The sequence below is a fragment of the Balaenoptera ricei genome, chromosome 18 (assembly GCF_028023285.1).
Source record: "Balaenoptera ricei isolate mBalRic1 chromosome 18, mBalRic1.hap2, whole genome shotgun sequence".
NCBI lineage: Eukaryota > Metazoa > Chordata > Mammalia > Artiodactyla > Balaenopteridae > Balaenoptera > Balaenoptera ricei.
Genome location: NC_082656.1, coordinates 21,188,019 through 21,203,420, shown reverse-complemented (window position 1 = coordinate 21,203,420; position 15,402 = coordinate 21,188,019). Strand labels below are relative to the sequence as shown.

The 15,402-nt window shown below is 41.5% G+C and overlaps 1 protein-coding gene across 3 annotated transcripts in view; it reads right to left on the bottom strand.

Moving 5' to 3' along the window:
* Positions 1 to 15,402, bottom strand: part of LCP1 (lymphocyte cytosolic protein 1) — an 81,011-nt gene that overhangs the window by 1,476 nt on the left and 64,133 nt on the right. For all 3 annotated transcript variants that reach the window (XM_059902467.1, XM_059902469.1, XM_059902468.1), the window contains 5 exons: positions 14,662 to 14,740; positions 13,966 to 14,080; positions 12,588 to 12,721; positions 5,115 to 5,238; positions 1,705 to 1,829 (listed from right to left, as the gene is read on the bottom strand). In XM_059902467.1, coding sequence (XP_059758450.1) covers positions 1,705 to 1,829; positions 5,115 to 5,238; positions 12,588 to 12,721; positions 13,966 to 14,080; positions 14,662 to 14,740 — 577 coding nt within the window. The remainder of the gene's footprint in view (positions 1 to 1,704; positions 1,830 to 5,114; positions 5,239 to 12,587; positions 12,722 to 13,965; positions 14,081 to 14,661; positions 14,741 to 15,402) is intronic.

Sequence of the window (15,402 nt, the reverse complement as noted above, 5' to 3'; positions counted from 1 at the left end):
TTCTAAGTAATTTTGTATCTTGCCCTTACCGGACAGTGCTTAGGAGCCTGGGCTCTGAAGTCAGACTTTGAATTTCAGTTGAACCACTTGATAATTGTAAAACCCTGGGCGAGTTCCTTAAACTTAATCACATCCCTCTTGAACATCTCTAGGTTCAAGGCCTTTTTTTTTTTTTTTTTTTTTTTTAATTTCTGGGTCTTCATCCATGTTCCTCCCTCTGCTGGAATATTCTTCTTAGCTTTTTCACCCGTCCAGCTCCTTCTTACTTGTCCTTTCAACCCGTCCCAGCTTAGATGTTATTTGGTAGAGCTTCAGTTCCCTTCCTGCCCCCTCCACAGCACCCTGGGATCCTCCTTCCATACCATCCCTCACACTCTACTGTAACTGCTGTTGAATTAATTCTCTTCTCTCCATTAGATTGTGCTAAACATCAGCATACCAGGAACACGTGTCCCCACTTTCCCAAACTGGGCACAGAGAGAAGGGCGCTGCTGGGATTGGATACACATCAGGGCTGCTGGGTACTAGTCATTCGTTAACCCTGGACTTGTGTTATGGGTTGAATACTGCCCCCCCCCCCCCAAAAACGTATGCAGAAGCCCTAACCCCTGGTACCTCAGATGGTGATGTTATTTGGAAAAAGTGTTACTTAAGGTATAGTTAGTTACGATGAGGTCATGCTGGGGTAGGTTGGAGCCCTAATTCAGTATGATTGATGTCCTTATAAGAGAGGGAGAAGAGACACAGACATACACACACACGGAGAAGACAGCTACGTGAAGTCACAGAAACACAGGGAAGGCCATGTGAAGACAGGGATGGAGACTGGAGTGGTGCATCTATAAGCCCAAGGATGAGGGAGGTGTGGGACAGATTCTCCATCAAAGCCCTCAGGAGGAACCAACCCTGCCGACACCTTGATCTTGGACTTCTAGCCTCCACAACAGTGAGAGAAGAAATTTCTGTTGTTTGAAGTCACCTTGTTTGTGGTATTTTGTTATGACAGACCTAGGAACTAATACAGCCTGCTCTGAGAAAGGCACCTCTCTAGGGTAGAAAGTCATCCCTCTAGGAAGGCAAGCTTTCCATAAAGACCAGATAGCAAATATTTCAGACTCTGTGGGCTTTGTCACAACTATTCAACTCTGCTATTGTATCAGGGAAAGAGCTATAGAAACTATGTAAATAAAACCTGATTTATAAAAGCTGACAACAGACCAAATTTGGGTTCTGCTGACCCTCATTCTATAAGTAAAGCAAATGGCAGTTGATCTCAAGCTGGTGAAGACTCTGGTCTTGAACCCCACCCCTGCCCATGCATATCCACAGATATTCACAAATAGAATGTTTATATTTGCACGCACCGTGTACAAACTCTATTCAGGAAGCCTCCCACAGATTATGATTAGGAAATTGGTTTTATGAAATTACAGGCTTGCTTATCAATCAGAAGTCAACTGTTTTCAATTTCAATTGTTTCAATTGTTATCAATCGTTTTTGTCTTGCTCCCTCTAACACCTGGAGCCTTAAACTGCTATTGCCCAGTATTGAAAATAATGAAGATGGGACACAGTAAGTCATGAGAAGAAAAAGCATCAACAGTGAACCTAAAAGCGTTTGCACGAAGGCACAGGCACTAGAGTTCACAGCTGCCCAGATGCCGGCTCATCCTTTCCTCCCCGACCTCAGGTTTATTTACGTACTTTGCATTGTTGAGTTTCTCTTCATCGTTCAGGTTTTCTGTCTTCAGGAGGTCATAGTTAATGGAACCTGGTTGAATGGCATCAATGAGATCCAGGACGGGCAGACTTGTACTAATCTTTGGGTCCTGCAGAGAGAGAAAGCATGGGCTTTAACAATATGCTCCCAAGTTACTTCTATTTGGCTCAAGGAAAGTGAGTAGTTCTTTCCTCTTCAATACGAATATATACATCCCGGTGTGGGAAATGCCACAGTGTCGCACATGGTGTTTCAAACCAGTGGTCATTTCTGTAGGGGCATCACTAGTAGCTTCCTGGTGGTTCACTAAGTGGAGGAAATCCATTGTCTGCCAACAGGCAGGGAGTCATTCCCCAATAGTGAATGGAAGGAAGTTAGAGCAACTAGAGAAAAGCAGAGAGGTTGATATATAGTATGTTTCATTCAAGTACTGGTTATTAATAGAGGAAGGGATGATTTGAAAAAGAAACCATCAGAAAAGAGAGACTAAGACATTAAGAGGAGCCCCGCCTCATTTTCAGGGGACATCCCAGAGGTGACAGGCAGGGAGAGTGATGCGGGCTCAGTTGGACGGGATTCAGTGAATGCTCCTCTCCTGGGGACCTTAGGGAAAGAAAAGGGTCCACAGGTCCAGGTAGACAGTGACAGCAATTATGTGATCAAATGCAATGACTGCAACTAATATCCACTGGCGTCTCACAATTTGCTCAGCACTTTTTATAGGTTATCTCACTTATTGCCACAAGCCTTGGATGGAGGCATCTAATCTTAATTTACAACAAGCAAAGGGAGTTTCTGAGGTTAAGTGGCTTGCTAATAAGTGGTGGGGCTGGGATCTGAACCCAGGTATTCTGACTTAAAATCTTGGGCTCTTTCTTTGGCGTCTGTAAACAATTTGATGGACACACGCAAAGCTGTGAATGCTTTTTTTTTTTTAAAGGTTCTACCTGATTTTTTTTAAAAAAGGAACATTATTTATTTATTTGTTGGCTGCGTTGGGTCTTCATTGCTGAGCGTGGGCTTTCTCTAGTTGCGGCAAGCGGGGGCTGCTCTTCGCTGTGGTGCACAGGCTTCTCATTGTGGTGGCTTCTCTTGTTGCGGAGCACAGGCTCTAGGCGCGCAGGCTCAGTAGTTGTGGCTCACGGGCTCAGTAGTTGTGGCTCACGGGCTCTAGAGCGCAGGCTCAGTAGCTGTGGTGCACGGGCTTAGTTGCTCCGCGGCATGTGGGATCTTCCCAGACCAGGGATCGAACCTGTGTCCCCTGTGTTGGCAGGCAGATTCTTAACCAGTGCGCCACCAGGGAACTCCCTGTGAATGCTTTTAAGGTGTAAATGCACAAAACTCTGCACCTGTGAGTACAGACATGCCGAGGCAACTGTGTGTCACCATCTGAGCATAGTCAAGTCCAAACACCTCATACCTTGCGGGTCCAAATCAGAATCAATTCTAACCAAGAAACAAGACACAGGACCCCCGTAAGATGCTAGGTCTCCAGCACTGGCCCTCTGTAGAGGTAGAATACTATTTTAAAAAATAGAATGGGTCCATTTTTATTTACTTCTGGGTTATGTAAGAACTACCACAAAATTAAGATCAATATACATATAATCGTAATCTAATTTCCACCATTAGCCTGAGCTTCTATCTCCATAGAATTTTTTGGTAAAGAAGCACAATGGAAGCAAAATGGAGAGATTTGAGTTTCACCTTCTTTCCTACTTTCTTCCCACAGTCTTGGTGGGCTGACAGGCAGCGAGATGGCCAGCAGCTGGCAGCGTTCATAGGTGAGGAGGGTCCAGGACTGTTTCTGCAATGGTTAATCGGGGTGCGCTGTGCTCATTTTTCGAAGGATTTCACTTAAAAGCAGTGTGGGGCTAATTTGACATTTTCCTTTTGTGGTCCTTTTGACCTAATCAATTCTGCAATGACTCAGTGAGAAGACAGGAGAAAATTAGCCCAGAGCATCACAAGGAGCAAAAAATTGCCAAACATTCCCAAGAGTGAATCCCCACAGGATCACCCCAGAAGCTGCTGGGCAATGAAATGGGATGCATTTCTGTAAAGTGGCAGCTGTTTTACAGAGAGACGCACGCCCAGGGCTCTTCACTTCATAGCCATGGTCATCAAGTGACCTATAGATACTCTCCGCTCTATAACCTCACCTCGCAGGTGAAAGGTGCTTTCCCCTCCCTGATGGACACCACCTGCAATTACTAGCTGTAACCTCAGGAGTTAAATGAGCCCCCAGTTTCCTCACTATAAAATCAGGAAAATGGTGGGACTTCCCTGGTGCTTCAGTGGTTAAGACTCCACGCTTCCACCGCAGGGGCCGCGGGTGGGATCACAGGTCAGGGAACTAAGATCCCGCATGCTGCCCGAAGCAGCCAAAAAAAGAAAAAAATCGGGAAAATGGTAAAGCTGTCTTCATGATGTCTGTGAAGAGGAAATGACGAGCCCCCTGTTACAAACAAGGAGCCCCTAGTGCTCAGACCGCGCTCCATCCTCGAGCACCCCTGTACTGTACTGTTCGCCACCGCCTTCCCAAATCTCCTCCTGGAAGGACTTGCTCACGTCTGTCACCAGCCTCCACTTCGACCTCCAGACCAAACGGATGGTAAGCAGAGGGGGGACAGAGCTGGCCGTTTCCTGTGCTGAGCTCACAGCGACTGGGCACTCCTGGTAGAGACCAGCCTAGAGATATACCTTCTGCCCCTTCTGGGAGGGGAGAGATTTTCATTTTTTCCTTGATTTTGAAGCAGAGGATTGATAGCATGACGAACTGCCTCACCCGCCCTGTTAATATAACTCTGAAGGGGTCCCTCCCCGCCATCTTGACCTTTAAGCCAGGAAAATGTAGTTAAGATATGACGCAGACATTATACTGTCGATCAAGTGCACAGGGCCCTTGAGGAAGGATCCAGCTAATGTATAAAACATGAATGAAGAAATGTAATAAAATATCATGCTGTTATTAATAAAAATGGGATTTGGATACAAGTAAACAACTGCTTTTTTTTCAAAAAAAAAGAAACATCCCATGGGAGATCTTTTAGCATTTTACATTTCACCCTCATTATGTTAACAATCTGAACCATGGAGCTATGCACATTTAAAAAACATTATATTTTACGTTACTTTGGAAGAAAAACGTCTAAAATCCCGTGTAAAAAACGATTGGTTTTTTAAAATTAATTATTACGGGAGAAAACGACAAGAAATTTGTCAATGAAATGGCCTATGAACGCCAAAACAATAATGGGTCATTCAAGCAAAATCAAAACGGGAGGGGGAGCCTCAAAGACCTCACACTGAAGGTCACTCTTGAAAACAGAGTGGAAGCAATAAAGATAAGCATAAAGGTCAGGTGGCCACGAGCAGGAGACAAGCATGTTACCTTGAAACTAGAGATGGATGAACTTTTCTCCGCTTCCTTCAATGTTTCATTCACCCAGTTGACAATAGTGTCATCGTTGACCTTCTGCCCACCTCCAAGTTCTTCAAGAATATTCAGTGTGTACCTGAACAAAATCAAGAATGATTTCTGGAGAAAAGTTGCTAAAGAATTCACTATTGTATAGCACAGGGAACTGTATTCAATACTCTGTAATGACCTATATGGGAAGATAATCTAAAAAAGAGTGGATATATATATGTGTATAAGTGATTCACTTTGCTGTACAGCAGAAAGTAACACAACATTTTAAATCAACTATACTCCAATAAAGATTTTTAAAAAAAGAATTCACTATTCACAGAGAGTCGCCAGCATAGAAAAGTTTTTTTTTTTCCTATCACAGAAGATGGACTGAACACCATTACATCTGAGGAAAAAAGAATATGTAATGACATTAGTTCCTTTTAGAATAACAAAATAGAACTTTATACTTAGAGTGAGTTGCAGAGCAAATACCACGGTCATTGTACAGAGAGAAAGCAGAAGAGAAGCAGGGAAAGGAAAATGAAATAAAGGATTTGAACCAGTGACACTTTTCTTAAAGGAACTATGAAAATCAAGGAACAATTCAATGTCAGAAAAGCCCAAGCACATATATCCGGAAAAAACTATAACTCAAAAAGCTACATGCACCCCAATGTTCATAGCAGCACTGTTCACATTAGCCAAGACGTGGAAACAACCTAAATGTCCATCGACAGATGAATGGATAAAGATATGGCATATATACAATGGAATATTACTCAGCCATAAAAAGAATGAAATAATGCCATTTGCAGCAACATGGATGGACTTAGAGATTATCATACTAAGTGAAGTAAGTCAGACAGAGAAAGACAAATATCATATGATATCACTTATGTGTGGAATCTAAAATATGACACAAATGAACGTATCTATGAAACAGAAACAGACTCTCAGACATAGAGAACAGACTTGTGGTTGCCAAGGGGGAAGAGGGTGGCCAAGGGATGGATTGGGAGTTTGGGGTTAGGAGATGCAAACTATTATATATAGAATGGATAAACAACAAGGTCCGACTGTATAGCACAGGGAACTATATTCAATATCCTGTGATAAACCATAATGCAAAAGAATATGAAAAAGAATGTATATATATATATATATATATATATATGTAGCTGAATCACTTTGCTGTACAGCAGAAACTAACACAACATTGTAAATCAGCTATAGTTCAAAGCCCAGGCAGCCAACATAATAAAGAAAAAATATAAAAGAGTTTCCTCTGTGTATCACAGAAGTAGAAATATGGGGAATACACATTAATCTCTAGTTAATCTCTAGTTTGAGGGTAAGAATTGCCTTAGATACATACTGTTATGAGAAGTGGGTTTTGCAGGGGAAACATTAAGAAGATGCTTCAAGCTCTTAAAATTCCATGGAGCAGAGAAGACTCACCACTCCCCAAGCTAATCTCTCTCAAAGGGTAAACGCAGGGAGAGAGCCAAGCAGTAGAGCAGGTGGGCAGGTCTGCTGGCCTCACGGTTCAGTCTTGTAAGGGGGGGAGAGTCAAATTACCCACGAAAGACTAGAATTTCAGTGTGTGTTGTCCAAAATGAAACTCAAGTATCCTGCCATTGAGTCCTGTCTGGAGGGCCTCCCTAAATGAGGTCACCCTCCACTTGGGTGCCCAGGGTTTTGCTCATTACATAATACATCGGGTATCTTCCTCCAGTTACTATTTCTGTGCTAAACACAGTTCTTCCACAATCTCCCACATGGTTTCCAAGTGCAATCTCGGAAACAGGAGCAATGCCCTGCTTCCTTCAGGTGAAAGCGCTTTCCTATCATTGGCGATGGGGAGGAAATGTGTTTCTGCAACTTTTCTTTATCAAAACAATAAAATCACGTGGACCAATCTGGCATCCAAGTCCTCTCAATGACACCTCCCCAGACTCCCTCACATCAGCTGGTTCCTCTTCATTCTGCCTTTTCTAAACTACTGTTCCGGTCATGTCATTTAAAGTGACTCTCCGAGGCCCAAAGAACACAGATCAAATTCCTTAGAATGGCACACGAGTCCTTTCACAATTTGACCTGAGTGTCCCTTTTCAGCGCCTCTCTCATTTCCTCCTTCCCCTCCTTCTTCAAGGCTTTATGGTCACACACACTCATGTTCTTCCCGCTGCACAGAACCATCGGCAGCTCGCCGACCGCACCATGCGTCCTCCTGCCTCCTGCTTCCATGACTCAGATGCGCGCTCTGCCTTGGATGGCCTTCCTCTCTAGTGAATTTCTAATCCTGAGAACAAGTCCCAGTTCAAGCATCATTTTTCTGACCCATGCTGTATATTAATCATTATTGCTACACTTGCTTCCAACCTGTTTCCCAGAGCTTTGGATGGAGTTAATATGCATGTCTCTCTGCCTACCTCGTGCCCTTGGACAGAGTCCATAGACCATATTCATCTCAGTGCTTTCAGGGGTTAGCAGAGTGCCCAGTACATACTGGGCATCTAGCAAATGAAAGAGTAGAGTAGTAGATGAAACGAACAGAATGACTTTCTCCCAGGAAAAGCAAGGAGAAAGTCAAATTGAGAAATGCTTAGTCTGGGCCCAGAGATGGGACCAAAATGCTAAGGAGTAACGAGTACAAATGTGATAAGTTCCAGTTAGATTTTCAAAATATTACTAGTTTGGAAAAAGGCCTGAGGTTTGATCATATCATTTATGTCATAACCGGCTTGTTTCCTAACAGCATGTGCATGAAGTTACCAGCATTTACTATACCACGTAAGAATTTCTGCCTAGTCCACTCATTAAGAGATGGTGGGTTAGTGTTTGTTTCATCAGGTCACGTCCATAAATAACCTGAGAAACAGACTAGGTTTAATCTTCCAGCAGCCTCACTCATCTCAGGACCGAACTCTCACTTCCCTTTGCCAGGAGGCCCAGCCTGCTTTGTTGACTCTCTCCAGTGGACAGGAGCGGTGCCTTCAAGCCACTCCTTGAGTGAGGGAAGAAAATGGTGCAGAGGAGAAGCTCACCTTTATACAAAAGTCTATTCATGCAAATACAAAAGGCCACAAAGGGACAGGGAAACTTAGACGCAGAATATCCTGGAGGCAGCTGACTGCATTCAGGGGTCTGAGAAGAGACCCTTGTGGTGGCACACCGTGCTAGTGAGCACACAGTTGTCCTGCCACCTCAAGGGAGATGTGGAGGTTTAAACGGAATCAGACACCTGCTTGTAAGGACATCAGGAAAACAAAGGGAAGAAAGGCACAAATTTAGGTTGGAGACTCCAGTCTAGAAAGTCCATGAAGCACTGAATGTAGATTCAAAATTGAAAACAAAAATCAATTTGGCTTGTGTCTTCCTAGGATTTTCCTTGTGAGATAATCACTCCTTATCATGAAACATGTTTTGGGGGAACTGTGCTATTATTAAATGGAACCCTCCAGACAAGATCCCAGTATCCCTGGTGTTTGCACACCATGCGGTGCTGAGAAGCCCTCTGTCAAAATGAAATGGCCACGTGAGCTCCAGCTTAAGCCAGGGCCTCATCCAACCGCAGACGATGGATGGGGTGTGGGGCTGGAGGGGCTGTGATTATGACTTGTGTGCTTTCCTGCCATCAAACACTTGTGTTATTTATTTAACATGTGACCCAGAGGGACATACCTCAGTGTTTTGTTTTGCAAGGACCTATCCCCAATTCCACAGCCTGTTTGATCTGGGGAGAATTCCCTCCTTTGCCTGCCTCACACTCTTGATTCATCTGTTGGGGTCTCACTATTGTGGCTGTCTGCCGGCGGCCTACTTGTCTCAGGCTTTTGTCTCCAAACTTAGACACGTGCAATTTGCCAGCTTTCCAGTCTGAGAACGATTTCCAGGCTACTGAAGGGGAAAGGGAGGTTTAAGCTTTCATTTGTTTTTAGAGGGAAAAATGGCATGCCATTTATTGTCCAGATAAACGACCAAATTAGCACACCTGTGAAATCCAATGAAATAAAGTCCAGCTAGAACTGGCTCTAAATTTATTAGATCTGTTCATGTGTGGCACACAGAGAAAAAAAAAATACCCTGCTGGTGGCATTTACATAATTATCAGTCATTTCATCGCCTTTCACAGTAATGTATTTCTCTGTCCATTTTCTTATAGGCACAATTCTTATATAGTAAAGACTCATAAGAAATATGACTTATTTACCAGGTAGAGACACAGCAGCAAACTAGCCCTTATCATATGTATACTAGCCTTAAACTATGATGTTGGGTCACATTTTTATAAAACTTCCAGAACGAAGATCATATTACAAGGTGATTTTCAGATATTATGAAATTCAAAATAGAATAGAGTTGGCCTGAGTTTTCTTTTTAAGTCACTAAAATAGAAAATATCAAAGATAATTTCATCTTCAAACCCATGAGTCAATTTAACAGTTGCAACTAAAAAGAATTTTGCTTTGGTTTTTAAAGCAATCAGTACCAAAAGCCAGTCTGTTAAGAATTAAAAACACAGGTGAAAGAAAATAGAGAGTAGTTCAGAAATCGTTTCTGAAAATACACCAGTGAGAACGGCCCTTAGGAACTTTCAGTGATGTTCTAGATACATGCAGTAAAATAGAGGCTAAAGTTTCTTTAGCTCTGGAGTTTTCTGTGCCAGAGAAGCCTTATGACATCTGCCTTCAATCATTAAAGAGATCCCAGTTGAGAAAGGAGTAACGGAGCATCATACTTGATAAAGCAAATGTGAATCAGGTAGTTAAATTGATTATGATCATTTCTGATCACCCTACATCACCTGGAGACACTGACATGATTACTCCAAGGACCATTATATATATTAGGATCTGCAGACAGTGGCCTGGGAATAAAGCGGCAGTGCTTAGGGACAAACCCTTGTCTCTGCCATTACCTTGTTAGACATAATGTAATGTGACATATGGTTTCTTGGGCTTCCTTCCAGGTAGAAAAATGAATTAAGTCATACTAACATAGGTTCTAATTAAGGAACGGAAGACTTCTGCCTGGTCAGAGCTATCAGTAAAGGGGGAAAGAGCAAAGCATGTAAAAGTAAACCAGATCATGCTTACAGATTTGCTGTCTAGAATTCTTCCCAGACTCATGCTTTTGTACCAAAAATTGTTTACTTTTCACACCATTTATTTTCTATTTGTATCTTATATTCTACTATTGCTTAAATAATATGGCCACATAGCTCTCACATTAATCAATTTTATGTTTGACTCTAAAAGGTATCTAAAGTTCTCTGTTAAGGAAGTAGCAGGAAATTCTGCTTTTGGTCATGATGGAATAACAGGGATCAGTTTACCTTTCTGCCTTAAACACATAAAAGACAATGAAAAAATATGAAACGATGTTGTTCAGACATTGGACGACAGGAAGCACAAAACAGTGGTCCCTGAGAGAAGGAAAACAAATGTGGTAAACCCTGAGATTGTCCCAGATTATTGCATGGAGAGTTTCCAGGCTGCAGTGCAGGGAGAGAGAACTCAAACAGAGCATGACAGTGACCCTGAGCCAAGCGGACAGGGTTGAGAACTCAAGGAAGCCAGGGTGCTAGAATGTGTGGGGCAGAATAGCAGAGAGAAGAGAGCTGCCTGGAGAGGACAGTCATCTAGAAAGAAAGCTCCAGAGATCTTCAGAGGGTTTGCCTCAAGTGTTCAGCTGAGTGCTACTTGGAGCATTCATGTGAGGAAATTACCAGAGGCTGGGAAAAGAACTTTCAGAAATGAATGCGCAGAACAATCCTTGGAGTTCACATAGGGCTGGCATAAATTTGGTTCCCACCAATCAGAGTGGAAAAATCTCATGATATATGGAGCATCAAGTAAAGTACTCAGAAGAGATTATCTCAGTATTGAGAGACAAAATTAGCTCGAGATTAATTAAGATTTTAAGTAAGCCCCCAAAGGATCAAATTGTGCTTAAGTAACTTAACTGCATCCCAGGACAAAATTCAAGAATATTTAAAGGAATACAGAAATATCTAGCACACAGCAAGGTAAAATTCACAGTGCCTCACATATTATGAAAAATCAGTAGGCATGCAAAGAAGCAGAAAAATATGACCCATAATGAAGATAAAAATCAGTTAATAGAAACAGACCCAGAAATAACAGTTATTATAATTATATTCTATATGTTCAAGAAGATTAAGGAAAGAAATAGAGGAGATGTCAAAAAGACCCAAATCAAATTTCTATACACGAAAACTATTATGTATGAGATAAAAAAATTATACACCAAATGGAATTAATGGTAGACATTGTAGAAGAAGAGAGTGGTGAATTTAAGACAAGGCAATAGAAATTATCCCAAATGAAACAGAGAGAAGAAAAAATGAAATGTAAAGGAAAGAGATGATTTGAGCATCAGTGAATTTTGGGACAACTTCAAATGACCAAATAAATGTGTACCTGGAGTTCCCCAAAAACTAGAGAGTGGGTACAGGAGTCATATTTGAAGAAATAGAGGCCAAGATTTTTCCAAATTTGATGAAAATTGTAAGCCCACAGATTCTAGAAGCTCAACAAACCTCAAGCACAAGAAACACCAAAGTACATCATAACCAAATTACTTAAAATGAGTGATAAAGAGAAAATCTTAAAAGAAGCCAGAGGAAAAAAGACATATTACATACAGAGGAACAAAGACAGGAATGACAACAGATTTATCATTGGAAATGATGCAAGCTAGAAGACAGTGAACACATCTTCAAAATACTGAAAGAAAAAACTATCAACCTAGAATTCTACACTCAGATAAAATGCCTTTCAAAAATGAAAATATAATAAAGATTTTCTCAGACAGACAGAAGCTGAAATAATTCCTCGCCAACAGATGCGCACTGCTAGAAATATTTCAAGTAGAAGGCAAATGATATCAGATAGAAATCTGGATCTACACCATGGGAAGAAGAGCACCTGAAATGACAGATATGTAGGTAAATATAGCATATTTCCCCCCTTATTCTGAAAGTCCCTTTAAAAGATAAGTGACTGTATTTACACAAATCAGTTAAAAGTTAAAGGATGGAAAAAAAAAAATGTGCCACGCTAAACTAATCAAGAAGAAGCAGGAGTGGCTGTATTAATATCAGGAAAAATAGGTTTTAGAGAAAAGAATATTACCAGGCATAAACAGGGTCACTCCATAATGAAAAAGGGTGATTTATTAAGAGAACATAACAATCTAAAACACTGACGAACCTAATAACAGAGTTTCAAAGTACCTGAAACAAAACTGTCAGAACTGAACGGAAATAAAAAAAAAACAGGACTGCCCCGCCAACATTCCTTTGGTTTTAAGTTTAGCTTAAAATATAGTTTTATTAAATTAAATCACATCCCTGAAATTTGCAAGTATTTTTCTAGATAAAGAATACATTCAATAAAATGCCATTCCCCTGAGTTGCATTACCTTCTCATTAACTGCCAGACCAAGGCCAATGTCAGGGTGCGGTTTCCTTCATTGAGATCTTGTCCACCAATGCCAACCAGGGAAAATTTCGCTTGATTCTTCCCCAGTTCCACTGCATAATTACAATTCTCAAGCTGTTAATGAGCAGGAAGGGAAACAATCTAATGTCATCATCTCTATGATGATAAATACCCGAGAAAATAAGATAATAAAGACACAAAATGAAATAATAAGGTAAGATTGATTGATCTCTCAAGTCTCGCCTGGCTCTGCAATTCTAGGATTCTAAGTTAGTCAAACAATTTTCTATCTTTTCTTAAATCGAACCCCTCACTCCCACCAAAAAAATATTCATAGTGTACTTTAAGTGCAAAACCAAAATGAATTATTATGATGAACATTTTCATGGCTATATCACACTACAGAACTAGAGAGCCATACTAAGTAACCTGTCTATAATATTCCTAAAATAGCTGAATTCATAGAGATTGACAGAGAACATCTGAATTCTCCATCCTACACGCACACGGTGGACTGACATGTGGGACAGGTATTCCTGTGGCTATGACTCATGGATCATTGGGTCACAGGCACGAGAAATGGTGGGAAATGTTTGTGCCAACCCCGTGGCTGCTTTTACAAAACAATCTGTTCCCATTACGTTGACACTAGACATACTATTTGTACAAGTCAAACTGTTAGTACAAGGCTTCGATTCTTTAGAAAATTAGAATGATGATCTTGCTGGGGGAAAAGCAACCCTGCAGCTCTGCGTGCTCTAATTATCTTAATTAGAATTTTTACATCATAAAGTTTAAAGACATCCAACATGGAATTATAAATAAGTAATCAACTGAAATAATGAACTCACTTTAATAAAACCATTCAGGTTTCTGATTGCAGTACTCTAATTTAATCCATGGATAAACAGTTATCTAAGTTTGGCCTCCTGATAAAGTATTCACAAGGTACTCTTGCAGGCTTATGACTTCACCTGCCTACCAGAACATCAGAAGAGTCAGTGTTTGGGACTTTGCTGGTGGCGCAGTGGTTAAGAATCCGCCTGCCAATGCAGGGGACACGGGTTTGAGCCCTGGTCTGGGAAGATGCCACATGCCGCGGAGCAACTAAGCCCGTGCGCCACAACTACTGAGCCTGCGCTCTAGAGCCTGCGAGCCACAACTACTGAGCCCATGTACCACAACTACTGAAGCCCGTGCACCTAAAGTCCGAGCTCCGCAACAAGAGAAACCACTGCAATGAGAAGCCCGTGCAACACAATGAAGAGTAGCCCCTACTCGAAGCAACTAGAGAAAGCCTGCGCGCAGCAACAAAGACCCAACACAAGCAAAAAAAAAAAAAAAGAGTCATTGTTTACCTTCTTCATATTGCCCCCCAGTTTGGGGTATGGTGGTTTGTTTACTCTGTTCCAATCAACAGGGACTTTAATCTTTTCATAGAGCTGGAAGATGACCAGGGCATCTGATAAGTCACTGAACAAAAACAAACACAAAAGAATTCTCAGATACTCAGCATTTATGAAGCTCCTGCAGCGGGCCAGGCAATTCCTTATATATTAGCTCAAGGAACATTCCCAGCAACTTGGCAACACTGGCATCAGTAGCTCCATCTTTAGAGGTGAAGAAACCTCGACTCAGAGAAAGGGAGGGAATTTACTGGAGGTCTCCCCCAGGTGTGACCACCTTTGCCCCTTCAGCAGAAACACGCAGCCTCCAGAAAAAGAAATACGGCTCTAACAAATGGCATAGGAGATACAACATGTTTAGGTGAACATTTACTGTTTGGCCTGCTTCTGAGCAGATCTTGCGTTTACAACAGGGATTCCATTTGTCCTTTTGCTGCTGGGTTATGATTTTTGTACTAAATACACAGCAAGGTTGGTGTATGGAAGTGAGTTTCTTAACATCTGCTGCGCAGTGTGGCATTTCCCCCTTCTCACCGAGGTGCACACACTTTGTAAAGAGAATTGCACACCACAGTGGTATTTGAAATCTTGGGGATCTTTCCAGGTCTTGGTACCTCATATTAAGGAAGAGTCTCCCAATATTCTTACCTGTACAAATGATTGACTCGAGGGTTTACACCCAAGGAGTTCATCCAGTTCCTAAATGTCCGCTCTTCTCTTGTCTCACCTAAATGAATGAAGACCAGGTATCTTTCATGTATAAGACTAGTTATTTTTCATATCTAGAAAATATGCCTTTTTTTATGATCAAAGTTTAACTAAAGAGGCTGTAATAAACACTGGAAGTAGAAAAAAATAAAAACCCTAATGGATTTGGATGAGGGTTGCTATTCTGTGTTAATTTTTTTTTCCATTTCAATTCAATGAGTATCTCTAGAGCATCTATTAGTAGTGCCCAAGATCCTGTGTGGGGAAATTCTTCAGGGCTGTCCCTCAAAGGCTTACATTCTTTCTGGAAAAACAAGTATTTTAGGCATCAAAGAGGGATCATGCAAGCTAGAGGGCTAACATATGAGGTAGATATTTATATTTGAGTTGAGATAAAGGAGAGAATTTTATGGGCTAAATTTGGAGGGAGTGCAATTTGAGCTTTACCTTAGAGGGTTAGTAAAATCTGGATAGTCAAGAGGAAAGAGGAGAGGATTTGAGGGGATAAGTAAGGAGTGGAAGTAGGAGATTGTGTAAATATAAACATAAAGGGAGCGATAGGCAAGGTCTGTCCTAAAACCATTCGGAACTGATTTTTCAGCTATCTGTGTTGTATAGTCCACAGAGACAAGGCTGTTTAGTGGCTGGAACCAGAATCAGGGATCTTTGGACGCCAGGTAG